The 14579-nt window shown below is 37.6% G+C and overlaps 1 protein-coding gene across 1 annotated transcript in view; it reads right to left on the minus strand.

The window, feature by feature from the left end:
• Positions 1–14579, minus strand: part of SEMA3A (semaphorin 3A) — a 171378-nt gene that overhangs the window by 93774 nt on the left and 63025 nt on the right. The window contains exon 4 of the mRNA XM_051642676.1: positions 9018–9137. Within this exon, the coding sequence (XP_051498636.1) occupies positions 9018–9137 (120 nt within the window). The remainder of the gene's footprint in view (positions 1–9017; positions 9138–14579) is intronic.

Here is a 14579-nt window from a genome sequence, read left to right on the forward strand (position 1 = left end):
TCAAAGGTTTCAGCCATACTTGTCTCTTGTTTCAGGAGGTGTGTAGATGAAATTTTGCATATGTTACACGACTGTGAAGTTGGGTTAATGTTTTCAATTGTTACTCTAACTAGAGGCAAATGCTGAACTTCTATGCTACTAGAAACATGATGGGCTCTGTTGATGAATGAACATAACATTCCCTCCCAGAAAACTGGATGAACATTTTAATAAGATTTCCATATCTCTAAAAAGTAAAGTCTAAGTCCACAATGAAACTCTATCATCTCATGGTAAAGTAAGGTAATTATGTGCCAGTGGGAATACTTACATTATGGAAATAAATAATTCATCATAACATCCTTTTAATTAATTGGAGAAATAACGAACATCCAAATGCAAACAGTGGGTGTATTTTCAGCTCCTCTGGTAGCTATTGCTAAAATTAATTCTCATAAAGGAGGCACAAAACTCTGAGTCATCACTCTAACAATGCTAGAAATTTATGTTTCTTCTGTGACTATACAAATGAAGAGTGAACCTCAGACTTAGATGCACCAGTATAAGTCATAGAGAACTCCACCAAAGGCAACGAGCCCTAGGAAAAAAACACATTTTAAAAAAAACAAAATTAAACCCATATCCTAAGAGTGTCTTAAACTTGAATCACTCATTATCTCAGCATATTCAAAGTTACCCACGGTTTTAAGACATGGCCTCACAAAGCAAGACACTGCATGTGGTATAAGTGAAAATCCACTCAACAGCTCTGCACGTGCACATATGCACACTCTACTCCATGAATTTGCTTTCATGGAGGTCTCCTTCTATCTCACTCTTTTTTCATCTCCCCTCCAGCAGCATAAACAAAAGTTTTCCCACAGTTCTGAGACTCATTTCTTTGAACCTAATGAGTATGTCGACTGGCTTTAGTTTCTTATTCATAGAAGTCATTCAGCTGTGGCATACTGTATACAGTTCTGCACTGTAATCAACCAGCATTTCTCAGCCACAGAAGGCGAAAGCCATGTACGGGGAGGGAACAATGGGCTGCTCAGTTATCTCCGTGGAAGTGTGGTAGTGCATAGACTCTTCTCATTAGGAGGCAGAGGGTTCAAATTTGACACCATCATTCACACTGGATGACTTTTGCACTGAGAAAATAAAAAAACCCACACCAGTAATTATGTGATAACAGTTACTTTGTGTGAGTTGTTTGTTTTTAACAGTGGAGGAGAATATGAAGGATTATGCTACTGTCAAGCTTCATTTTGTGTCATGGAATGTCTTTAGTGATCAGACCTGGTCCACGGAAATACCAACGCTCTCTACAGACCATATCTTTACCAGTGCTCTCTCATGTCAGGGAAGTTTTCAATTAAAACCAAACTGCAGACTGCTGGAACATCACCTGTGGAGTGGCTTTCATTTACATTTTCTTTAAAACTTCTGTATAAAGCAATATTGAAGTAATATGGTTCCTTAAGAACAAACTGGGAGGTCTGCCACAGCAATTTGGATCTATTTATCAAATCCTAAACAAAAGTTAGTTGCTGAATCGTTCAACTGATCAGTCTTTAGTAATAATAGAAGTTTCATTAGTGGTTTCTGCTGTGCAACAAATGGCCTTTGCTGTTGTAATTTCCATGTCTTTGTTCTGCTTCTCATCATATGTTATGTATCTCCTCTGTATGACTTGCTAAAGAACAGTGGTTCCATTTTGCCTAAACCATTTAAAACCGTAGACTGAGGAATAAGCGTGAAGAAATAAAATAGCCAACTGCACTGTTTTGACTTGTGATAGTTTAAAACTTGAAATAATTTCCTGCACGTAAATGTTTGACTTGTAAATCTCAGAGTGAACCTCAGACATAATTACTGACTTTCTGTAACTTTAGACATAAATAGACTCCAAATTGCTTAGGTGTAATTATGAAATATGCAAGGGCAGGACTAAATGCATAAAATGACAGCTGAAAACCCACAATGTTCACATTTCCTGTCAATGATTAAAATATGACCCCTTTGCTAAATACTTTCCCCCAAAAAATTATATTAGTACTGCATCTGAATTTTAAGATACCAACCCAGATTCTTTGCAAGCAAATGACTTGGAATAGTCCTATTTTTACAAATATAACTTTACGTTGGTAAATGGAAGATCAAACAGAACAGCTAGTTGTGGAATATTCAGCTGTCATAAAGGCACATCCTTCTCAATTGAATACATCAGGATAATGAACACTAGCTGCTCATTTAAGGTATTAAACGTTCAACTGTGTGGTTTACATAAAAAGTTTAATATGCATTATAATTTGTATTAAGAAATGTATTTTTATCTTGTTAAAAAAAGGTACTTGGAAAAAGTTATCTTTTGAAAGTTTTCTCTACAGTATCTTATTTTGCTGAGGATGAAATCTGTAGCAGCTGTGTAGACTTTCCCACAGTGAAGGGTAGGAAAGATCTCAGCCATTGCCTCCATGTGTGCTACTCAGTTGAAAGAAGTTTACCTCATAAATTAAACTATTTCAACAGCTAAATTGTCACATAAAGCCAAATAGTCCTACTTTAAAGGATCCACTGTGGAAATAAATTTTTATTGGAATTATATTTTGGTTGGGGATGACAGGATGAAGTTTTGAAAAATTGGAATTTTCCTGGTTTAAATTCTCTCTTAGCAAACAAGTGTTCAAAATGCAGCTAAAGTCAAAGGAGATCTGCAGTGTATTCAAAGACAAGCCTTCATAAAAAACAGCATAACCATGAACCTGATCCATATTTGTTTATAAAGTGGTTTATGGAGTTTTTCAAAAGGTCTTTTAAGTGGGAATCAAGTTACCTTTTCATAGTGACCTTCTACTTTTGTTGCTTTATCACAAGATAATGCCACAGAACAAGAGGGGCCATTTGCGACATAGCGCTCAGCCTGTAAGAAATACATGCTTCTGCACGATGATGCTTAAAATTGTGTAGACCTCCACAGAATCACAGAATCACAGAATGGTAAGGGTTGGAAGGGACCTCTAGAGATCACCTAGTCCAACAACCCTGCCAGAGCAGGATCCCCTAGCACAGATTACACAGGAATATATCCATGCGGGTTTTGAATGTCTCCAGGCATGGAGACTACACAACCTCCCTGGATAGCTTGTTCCAGTGCTCTGTTACCCTCAGAGTAAAGAAGTATTTTCTCATATTTAGGTTAAAAACCTAACCATTAAGATGTCCTGGTTTCCTTAGAGAAATATTTTGTAGACCTTACCAGAACAAATTACTCTCTTAGGTTGTCTGACAAGAAAGGACTGTCAAGTTCTCAGTCCCTTCCCTGTACTCCTCTTGTAAATACTGCCTTTGGGTCATTGGAAAGTTCCCATAGCATATCCCTTCTCAACCAATTACATAGTGAATTATGGCTTGGAAAAATAATTATATGCTAGATATCACAACATATAGCTGTATATAAAACTATATGCTTCCAAAATGCTACAAAGTTTATAGCTATGACAAGGTTTATTCTTTACAACGAGTGGAGGTACCTTGTTCCTGTGTGAAAAGCCTGATTTTATGCAGTTAACACATAGGGTAGCCTAAAGGACTGGAAATTGCTGTCATGTGGAGAGGCAGAAGTGATGGTTTGCAGGTCCAGTAACCTCCAGAGGAATCAAGCCCTTTATTTTGTGATTTTGGCCACCGACCCAGGACTGATGTGTGCCCAATGCTGACACTATCCTGTTACCTGCCATCCTCCACAGACATGAAATGTCAGTACAGCAAAAAGGTCCAGTACTTGGGATTTCCCAGTAGAGCAGAAATCATTATCCTGCTTTTTTAAATCAAAGTGAAACACATCAGCCTTTAGACATCTAAGAGATGTTTCCTTTTTTTTTCCATGGCAAAACAACCCAGGCAATTGAAATAAGTGCTCTAAAAGGTACTGACACTGTACATAAGGTGGAGGTCTGTCTCTTCAGTTTCATTTTCATGCAATATGGTATCTAATGGTTTGAAAGGTTAAAGCATCTCTGAACTAAAACAGGCTGTTAAAGTCTGTAAACAACATCTTCCTTTATTGGTATTTCCTTGTGATTATACTGATGCTTAGAACTAATATCACCAATAATTTTTATATGACACAATTGTTTTATCACAAATGAGGATCATCCTTTAACGGTATCTTTTGCCTTTACATTTTATATATATATATATATATATATATATATATATATATGGTAAGCATATAAATGCCATGTAAAGTTATAATTATGAGATGGAAAGCAAATTAGCCTGAGGTGATTCTTAAGTTAAAAAATTATTTGCCCAAAAGTTTCACTTACAAAACACAGGTCAGAATCTTAGCTGATGTAAACTAACACAGCTCTGCTGTCTTCAATGAAGTTAGACTGATTCATGCCACATCTGCTACTACTGAAGTCTATGTTTCACCCTGAATTTTATATTAGATAATGAAACACAAGATGCTTTCTACCAGCAGTAGCACTGGTCCTCCAAGTAATGTGTTTCTTTGCAGTAGTTCTCTTAGGTTAAAAACTGCTCTTTTGTCCCTATACACTTATATATAATATATATGGATATATATATAGACAGACAAAAAAGACAAATGCATAAATGTATCGGAACAGGATGTCCCTTACTTAGAAAATGCACTCTAGACCTCTTCTAATGTGAAGTACAGAAGGGATAAAACAAAGTGGAAAGTATAATTTAGCAACATTTTATGAGTTGAACCAAAGATTTTTAAAATACACAGAGTCCGGAAAAAGCAAATATGTTACAGGTGGTAGCATTATATAACTTCATATGCAATAACTTAATGTTTTATGTACATCATAAATCTGAACCAAATTTAGAGCTTCTTTATTGATTAAGAATGAGAAATAACCTGCAAGTAAAGCGATACCAGATATTTTAAGTTCATCCAGTTAAAAATGAGTTCTAATCTGTTGGACAATGACAAGAAATCTGGAATTAAGAAAGCATAAAAGAAGCCCGGTTAGTTCTTCAGACAGCATCTATTGATTTACCTCTGTTGAAGAAACCCTAATGTATTCCTGCTGAGGATCTGGCAAACTATTTTACACAGCTCTCGCAATGCCTGTCTGAGTATTAAAAAAAAAAAAAAAAGGTTCTATAGGGCATTCCCTATACTTCCACCTGTATGTAAGGGTTAAGTAAATGGAAAATCCTGTTCTTTCTTAAATAGGACTGTTCCCTCCTGGTTCATGCAAACTACCCCAAAGGGAGCCTTGGGGAAAGGGAGCAGGGCTCCCTCCCCCTGTGCAGGCATGCACGGGCAGGTGCATTCTGCATCCTGTTGTGATTTTCTAGGGGGTTTAATGCACCTCTGTGTCTCCCTGCAGTTGGATTTGTTCCTTTCAAACACAGATCTGACTTGTGTAATTTTGCAACTGTTACGTACAACATTCCTACACATCCAATCCTGTTTCCTCAGAAGTCAGTGGGTGCAGAACACAGCTTTACTAATTACTTTCTTGTTTTGTCTGGTAATTGGTTTCTCGTACTATATTGCATTATGCTGAGAGAATGCCACGTGTTGCCTAACCCCAGTTCTCTGAAGTTGATCTAGGAGTCTATGTTAGGTCATCTCACCTAAACTCAGGCACGCACAATATAGACATCTGCATATAAGCCAGTTTGCCCCATTTGGTGAAGGTACAAATATAGCCTATCCAATGGATGATCTCGAGCTTTAAATTAGGCTCTCCTCAGGTATTTTCTGCATACACACATACTATGTTCTCTCTAAATATGCTCTTTCCTGCTTACTCATGGCTTATGTGCTTAAAGTCTAGTCAAACGAACTTTATTCTTCTATCTAAATACTGTGGTTATTCACTTACGCATCTGGAATGAATTTAAGCAAAGATTAGTCTGCTTTACTCCTTAGACTGCAATGTAATTCACAACATATTAGGTTGTATACATTTGCACAGATCATTTTTAATCAGATGCACAGCATGCTGTTCATATCCTTTTACCTTTTTTATTGTTATTTCTGATACTGTAGTTCATCAAACTCCATCAGACCTGCCTAGTTTCATTACTAGAAATGGTTTTCTTCAAGTACAGGATGGTGCTGTGATACACTGCTTCATATCAAAGAGATATTCAACAGATATAACAATCCATATTCCCATTACTTTTAGGACCTTCACACAAAGCAATTTATTTCCTTTCCCTAGTCATAAAAACCATACTCCAGGATTCTGCAGCCTGCTTTAATTGCATCCAGTACCTCCTCTATCACTTGGCACTCCTTTAAATTTCACTTCTCCATCCTCTTCAGTTTGGCACATGCTGATTTTCTCTGCTCCATCAGACTCAGGCAGGTGGGTTATATTCAGAGCTCACATAAACAAGCAGTCTTATTAGACAGTAGGTACATTCCCTGACTGTTCCTCTAATCAGTTCATATTTACCTCCCTAAGTGCTTGAAAAAAAAAAAAAGCAGATGGTGAAATCAGTTAATTTTCCACAAGTGTTGTTGCAGAAAATGAATCTTCAGGAAATGTTTCAGATGGCAATTTTTTAACTCAAAATCACGCACTTGTCTTCAGTTATACTTTTAACCTTTTTTAGTATGCTAGGGAGGTATAAACTATACATGATACAGAAGCAGTGGCCCTTTGACGTGTCCAGTGCTGCTGTCTGACACAACAACGTAAACCATCTGGCTCTCACAGATGCAGGGGTGTGGGGGTTAATATTGTATTTCCCCCCCTCCCATTCATGGTGTCTCTAATAGCTGCTGTCAATCAAGCACCCTCCTCTTCCCCAGCTCCTGGAAGAGACACACATTTGAAATTCCTGCCTAGGTGGTATGGGAAAGGGAAGAGCAGACTCCAGCTGAGAGACAGAGACAGGCTAGATTATTTTTCATTGCAAACCTAATAAATTCATTTATTAGTCTGATATTCACTTTTGCATGGGACAGGACCCAGACTGACTGTCAGATTTGTCAAAGCCTGAGAAGATGTGGGCAATTCTGCCTCCTGCCTGCCTCTCCATCGGGCAGACCTGGGCAGGGAAGTCAGTGATCCCTCCTGCATGCCTGTCTAGAGAATACTGAAACTTGTGTCACTGGAAGGGCAGGTGAAGATGATTTCACTCATAGCTCAAGTATGAAAATGAAATCAAAAGCTAAGAGTGTCCAAGGGAGTTCAGATAAACATACTCCTGACTTCCCTGGTTTGCAAAGATGAAACCAAACATCATTAGAATGATTCAAGCACAGGGAGACTAACAGACTTAGTGCGTAAATGATAAAAAAAAGTAACAAATAAGATTTTGTTGATAGTTAGGAACAGCCAAAAAGAAGCTAAACCAAACATCCTCTTTCAGCTCAAGGCCAAACACATCATTGACTCAGTCTTTCAAAACTCAGAATGTTAAACCAAGGTTGGATCTAGCCTCTCATCTCTGATCATCCTTTCTATAAATCCTTGATAAAGTGTGTGTTACTTTTATGGTACAGTCATAAAACAGCCAAATGTAGAAGTAAATGACCTCATACCAGCTACCTCTCTGCAGATAGATTCACTTGGCAGATAGCCAAGAATTGATTGACACACATCTTACGGAACTAGAGTTAATTAATATGTCTACCAATTCCCAAATGGATCTCAGGAAGCAGAGAATCTGTTTAATGCAGTAAGCAATGACATACTGTGTGTGGTCAAGAGACAATCACTAATTGCCAAGAATGCATTCTGGAATAAAACATTAAAGAGTATGAAAAAAAAAATAAATCCTTTTACTTTGCAGTATCCCTTAATAACCTTATGCTTATAACATTTTAAAGACTCATGTTTCAAATATCAAAAGGCATTTTTATAGGGGAAAATTATTCCCACACTATAAAGTCAACACTCAGAAGGTCTGTTAATTTGTCTACCAGAAGAAATTCTGATATTTAAATACTTGAGTCTTCATTCATTTAACAAAGATGTTTTTTCAGGGAAATCTGCAAACTTGAATTGCAAAACCATAAGGTAACTCAAAAAGCTGTTCTTTGGAGATCACAGAAGCTGCAGGTAACACAACTATGGATTCACTAGTAAAACATATCCATAAATTAAGTAACTGACTGTTTAAAACACATCAAGAGGCTGGTTCCTAAACAGCAACAGTCTATGGAGCAATACTGATACAAGACAAACTGAAAACGAAGTAAAGAGGACTAATTTATAGTACGTACTCATCTTAACAGGAAAACAAAAGATTGGCTTTTCTGTAGAGAAAAAGGATTGAAATGGAGCACAGTGGCACTCTGATCTTCAGCCAAGAAAACCAGCATAGTCTCATTGCTTTCTGTGAGTTATACAGTTTTTCACCAGGGAAGACCATGCTTATCTATTTAGTTATGATGGTCACTGGCAAAGCAGTACAAGAGCTACTTTGAGCTTTCTGCAGCACTAAGCAAAAATCAGTAAACTACAGATGAGAAAAAAATGGGGGAAAATAGAGGAAAAAAATTATTTATTTTCCACTAAAAAGTAAAGAAAAACCTAGGTCACCTATGAAAAACTGTCAGTGCATTAGGACACAACTAAGAAGCAGGATTTATGGATGTGTGACTGTATTTTAACTCCCAGCTGAAAGAAAGCTGCCATGGTGTCAGACTGTACTGACTGGTAGGAGACTAAAGGACAGAGTTGGCCCCTGAATAAAAACACAGGCTGAACCACCCCTCTTATAGCTGGTATCTGTCCTGACCAAAAAAAAGAGAGTGCTTTAACTTCATGAACCAGGCAGAATGGGTTTATGCATATCTTTTTAAGATTCTGGGGGAGAAGATGCACAGTAGGCAAGAAAAGTACAGATTCTGCTGTGATTTATCAGTCAGCACGTCAGCACCTGATTCAGGAGCCAGTCTTACCACATCCACTCACTGAGCCACAGAAACTAGTGTGAGTGCATTTTGGCAGAAAGACATGATGGCTAAACACCAATTAAGATTAAAAAGAGGAAAAGTAAAATATTGTTTTAAGATAGTTTACCTCAGGATGGCTTCCAACTTCAATATAGGTGCAGACTGGATGAAAAGCCCCTGTTCCGCAGGCATACAAGTGGGTTTGGTTGTAAGCCTTAAGCACCTTGATGAAATTAGCACATTCTCTCTGCAAAGGAAAGAGATGAGAAAGTATTCACAAAGTTAATTCAGTGATTATGACTAATGGGAGCACTTCTGTGTCAGGGATGTATTACTGAATGAACACATTTTAAAAGCCTGACAATTTAATTATGTTTATAAGCTTGTTTATTGCTAAGTATTTAATAAATAGCCTGATTTAAATATATTTGGTTACCATTTAATAAAACATCCAGACCTGAATAAAATATTAAAGACCAAAAAAAGACAAAAGAGAAAAACAAACAAACAACAACGTGGTTTTTGTTTCAGACATGTTTCATCTTTGTAATTGATGCTATTGCCATGTTTGTAAGGCAAAACAGATTTATAGAAATGTGTCAGAATGAAATAATGAAGAAAAATGGATCAACCGTGTGCTTGTATTCAATTAAGTAACAATTAGAAGAAAGATGGGCCAGATGGAAGGAGCTGATGAAAAACAAAACAGTGATATAACATTTCTAACAATAATATGAATGCTGCCTCCCCCCCACTTTCTGTGTTTAGGGGCCAGTTTTACAAAGATGAATACATATGCTAAACTTCAGTGAAATTACTGACAGACCCCAGAATACAAGCTTTGCAAGACTCAAGACTGTATTTTCTACCTAAGGAACAGATAATGGCAATGTATTAAACAGAGCATCCACATAAAAGTGTACAGAACCTTACTATATCCTTATTACTGTTGATAACTTATCTTTCCAGCTGAAATAGAAGAGAAAACATAGAGATAATTAAGCTAATCCAAGAGGAAATTGAAAGAAATAAAGATGGATGTTTCCAGGGGTCTCTCTTAATTCTTTCCATTCTGACCTTTCTTAATAAAAACACACACAATTTTTGGTGCATAAGTAATCTTCCTCCCACACATACATAAACATGAACATACATTTATTATATGTAGCCACAAACTGCCTTCCATTGTCACAGTGGTAGAATACTAAGAAAATACATGGCATAAATGATCAAAATTACAAAGTATGTTTTGATATTGTTCTTAATACTGTTGTCCTTTGTTCCTTTTAATAAAAGAAATATGGAAAACCTGTGTTAACAATTCACTACCTGCAAGGGTAAAAATGAGCAAATACTGTAAATTCATGTAACGCTAAAAATTAATAAAATTGAAATAGATCCTTTCTTAAACTCTGATATCATGTGTTTCAGCTGGAGCACCCAACTTTGCCTCTACATAATTTAAAAAAGACCAATTATTTGTTCATTATGAAACAATTCAGAATTTTCTCACTCAGAGTTGTACCTGGTCAAATTTTATCACTCCACTGTTTCAGCAGAACTGTCCTTTGCCTTGTCTGGTTTGATATATCATGATTTACAGAATCACAGAATCATCAAGAGTTGGAAAGGACCTCTAGAGATCTAGTCCAACCCCCATTATTTAAAAAATGTCTTTGTGGTCTACTACTATGGTTTGTGAAAGTTTTTAAAAATCGCCTGCTTGAAGAGCATGAAATGTCAGAGGCCAGTGGACACTGACCTTTTAAAAATACTGTGAGTGCATGGGCTAGGCCCACAGCCAGGGTGAAAAAGCAAAACAAATTGTCCTGATGTCAGAGGTGTTATTCTGATTTATAGCAACATGACACCTGTGACTCTATAGGCATTCCCTATATGCTGTTCATCTGCTTACCTATAATATACAGCAAGAAAGTATTAGATAGCAAATACTTTAAAGGTGAGATGGAAAACCCTACTTAGTTTAGGGGCAGAGTCCTCTTTGATTTCTATGGATGGAAATTAAGAAAAATTCTATCATCAGCTTCACTGAATTGTTGCAGATTAGCTGGAAGGGAGAGGGGGAGAGCAGGGCAGGAATTAAGTGTATCATACCTATATTTTAGCTTCAAGTGTTCAGGATTGATAGCAGTGTCACTGTGCAATTGTCAGTAAGTTACTCTGGATTTATGTTTCCCAAAACAGATTTGGCTTATTAATCCCTGCCTTAATTGCTTATACATGTTTTTATCATAGTTCCTTGAGAAATGCACAACCTAGTTAAACAATGGGGAAGGTAAATACCTACAGCAGTAAACTTTTGACTATGACAAATACATGTATATAACATTTAAAGTTCCTATTCCAGTTCAGACTGATCTTACAGCTTCCTTGTGTTTTATAGCTGCATAAAGGAACCATTAAGGTCATTCAGTAAAGTCTCATACATGTCCCTAACAGATTAGGTTTCCTTATATATTTTATATGACTGTAAAATAATAAATAAAGAGGGGTATTAAACCACAATAAATGACATCAAAGTAAAGTTACAGTTCTGATTTAAGCCCTTGTCAACTCAGGAAGTTATAAGTGAAGTTCCTGCCCTTCCTGGGAGACAGTGCTAATCTCCCTGGAACAATAGCAACAGGCACGTTGATTTCAATTGCAGGGTAATCAGATTGTTCCCTTTGCCTAACTGTGCTCAAGTACGGCTGCACAGACACAGTGTCATGTATGGAAAAGTTGTACCTGTGTGTCTGATGTTCTGAGTCTAGCAAGAGTTTTCTTTGTGATGATGAATATTAGGTTTTCCCAGCTTACGTCCCTCTGGGAGGAAAAAGCTGCCCATAAAACTGTAACAAGTTTAACAGCTTTGAGTGATTCACTCAGACTCCAACTCTCAGCACACATGAATGACAAAGAAGGTGTATGCACTGAACGCAGTTTGGATCCGACACTGCATGAGACCTGGGTGCCTGGCTCACATTTTCAGTCTCTGTTTCCCCATTCCTGCTCTCACTGTAAGGCTCCTACAAGGGCATTCAGACACTGCCACTTGTGAAACTTGGCAGAGGGCTTTGCCAGTCCTGACACCGGTGGCTACATCAACTTGACTACAAAGCAACTCCCCGACCCCCTTGGCTGGAGGCCTGGAATGACTTGGGTGCCTCCAGCTGGGCTTGTCCCACTTGGCAGCAGCCTTGCCCCTTGCTAGACCCCCAGGCCAGAGCTATATTGTCAGAGTGGAGGTCTGTGCCAGCAGAATAAGGCATTTCACTACATGATCTCAGAGTGAAAGGCACTAGATGGGAGACAAAGGCAACAAAAGAAATATAGTATCTCAGTAAAATACAGCAGAATAGAGCAAAATATCCACCGGAAGAAGAGGAAGTAATGCAGAGACAGAAGCTGTAAGGAACAAATTGTCAGGGAATTTAAACACTGTGCCTGTGTGTGAGTTCAGCTCCCCACTACCTTTGTATCCATTTTCACTTTCTCTGGTAAAGGGATGATTAAAGGGAACATATCCATATCCTTTTCAGTATTGTTCTTTCTCAAGCAAAATAGCCAAAGGAAGAAAATTAGACTTTATAAAATTACTTTCCAGGTGGAAATCTGTTTCATTTTTGTTTTGTTTTGTTTTAGTTTTTTTCCCCGTAAGTGAAAGCACGGTGGTGTGGGAGTTAAAAATACTTTTAGTCTAATAATATGAATAAAAGTGAATGCAAGGTTTGCAAAGTTCTCTGTAGGCAGGAAAGTACTACTTGGATGAGTTATGACAACATCTTGAAGAAAAGCAGCAATGGAATCACCATAGTGAATCATGATCAGTTCTTCCACCTAACAATCCTGCATGTTACAGTGAGCAGCTTAATATTAGAAAAATTCTCTTGTATATAAAAAGCTAAACACTGGTTTATGCCCTAAAACTTGAGTTTATATACATACATACAGCAGAAAGCAAAAGTGATTTCATGTGGTACAGAATGATTGAGGTAGATATTCAAAGAGAAAATTAGGTACATCATGCAGGAGTTACTACAGTCCTCAAAATCTCGTTCATTTATCTTGCTTACCTTTGGAGAGGATTTATCTTCATTCATATGTCAATAAATGGTATAAGGTTTCCCTGAGAGCTGTAGGTCCTGCCTTTGGTCTTGTACAGAAGTACCTCTATCTTAAAATCCAAGCAGCTAAGGCCCTACATCACATCTGAGACCTCTTAGCATAGCCTGTGAGGTCTTTATCTCCCTGTCCTGACAGAGAGAACTTCTTTAGATAGCTACTTTTTGATGCTTTTACAGCGTAACTGTTGGATCTGCTTCTGCAAACAGCCCTGTGACAGCATCATTGCCAATATTCTCCAAAGCATGGTGAAATAAATGGTTTGTGCCCCGATCTGGCACTGCCCTGTGCAGTGGCTGAAGCACTCATCCCAAACGTGGGGCACAATCTAGTTTGTTTCTCTGTTTGAAGGAATTTAGATATGTATCCCTCACCAAAGCTGAAACAGACACTACAGGCTTTCCTGGCATACAAGGGCAGAAGGACATCCAGCTGAAGCCATTCTAATTTGCTTATAGGAGTTAAAGGTTCATTTGGCCACCTGGAAGGGACAGTAGTTCACTGGGCATTCCTGAATGAGAAAAAGGTACGTAATAGATGTTTACATTTCCTCTAAACATGACTGAGGGGGTTCTGAGGTTTTGATCCTCAGCTCCATGCTGACAGTTTATTGAACGAAAGTGGCTAAAACCATTTGCATCTTACTACAGTATTGCAGCCAAATCACCAACCACACTGCAAATTCTGCTGCACTAAACTCCTACTTGTAAAACAAGTTGAGAAGTTATTAGACTGTCAAGTTCAGTGTGTGAATTAAAGTCAGAGAGGTTCAGTGAGTATGGACACAGTTCTTAACTCTAAATTTCAATTCCAAATAGTATATACCATGAATAACAGGGGAGGGCCTGTCTTGAAGAGAAGATAGAGTGTTAATTAGGTTTTCCAGAAGGGCACCCAGTATATGAAGATCAATATGTCTGACTTACTAACCAAACATACATATTTATTTTTTAAGCATTTTCTAATATTTATATATCAAATTGATAGAAGGGCTTATGCAGAGAGAGATTAGCTTGAATAAATAAATTACAGAGAAAACGTCTGCGACCAAAATCATAGGAGCCAAATGCAGAAAGATTGAAAAACAAACACTACAGATATGTAACACATCAGTGTCAGGCTGTGTTATGCAGCCTTTTCCCGGACAGTTACAAAAATATAGTCCATCCATCTGTCAAAACATCTGCTCCGCATATGAAAATTAAAACAGAATTTAGGGGGGTTTTATGAGTTTCCAGTAATTATCTCTTCTCCAGAAGCCTGGAAGTCACATCCTTCAATCTGGATTACTGACGCAACAAAGAGTTTTTAATGACATCTTTTTTAAGTGGAAGTTAAAGGGTAAGTCCCTGTGACCAACTAATAGCCAGAATTTTCTCCTTATTTTCAGAAAGCTGTTTTTTTGTTTTGTTTTGTTTTGTTTTGTTTTCTAACCAGCATTGATATCCATCCTACTTCTCAGATAGTACAGCATATGCAAAGGCCAGATTATGCAGGGCAATAAGTGGAAATCCAAAGAATTCATTACAGTATCATTAGCTTCCAGTTTTCTGCTGATTTCATC

This window comes from Apus apus, chromosome 1 (genome assembly GCF_020740795.1).
Source record: "Apus apus isolate bApuApu2 chromosome 1, bApuApu2.pri.cur, whole genome shotgun sequence".
Classification (NCBI taxonomy): Eukaryota; Metazoa; Chordata; class Aves; order Apodiformes; family Apodidae; genus Apus; species Apus apus.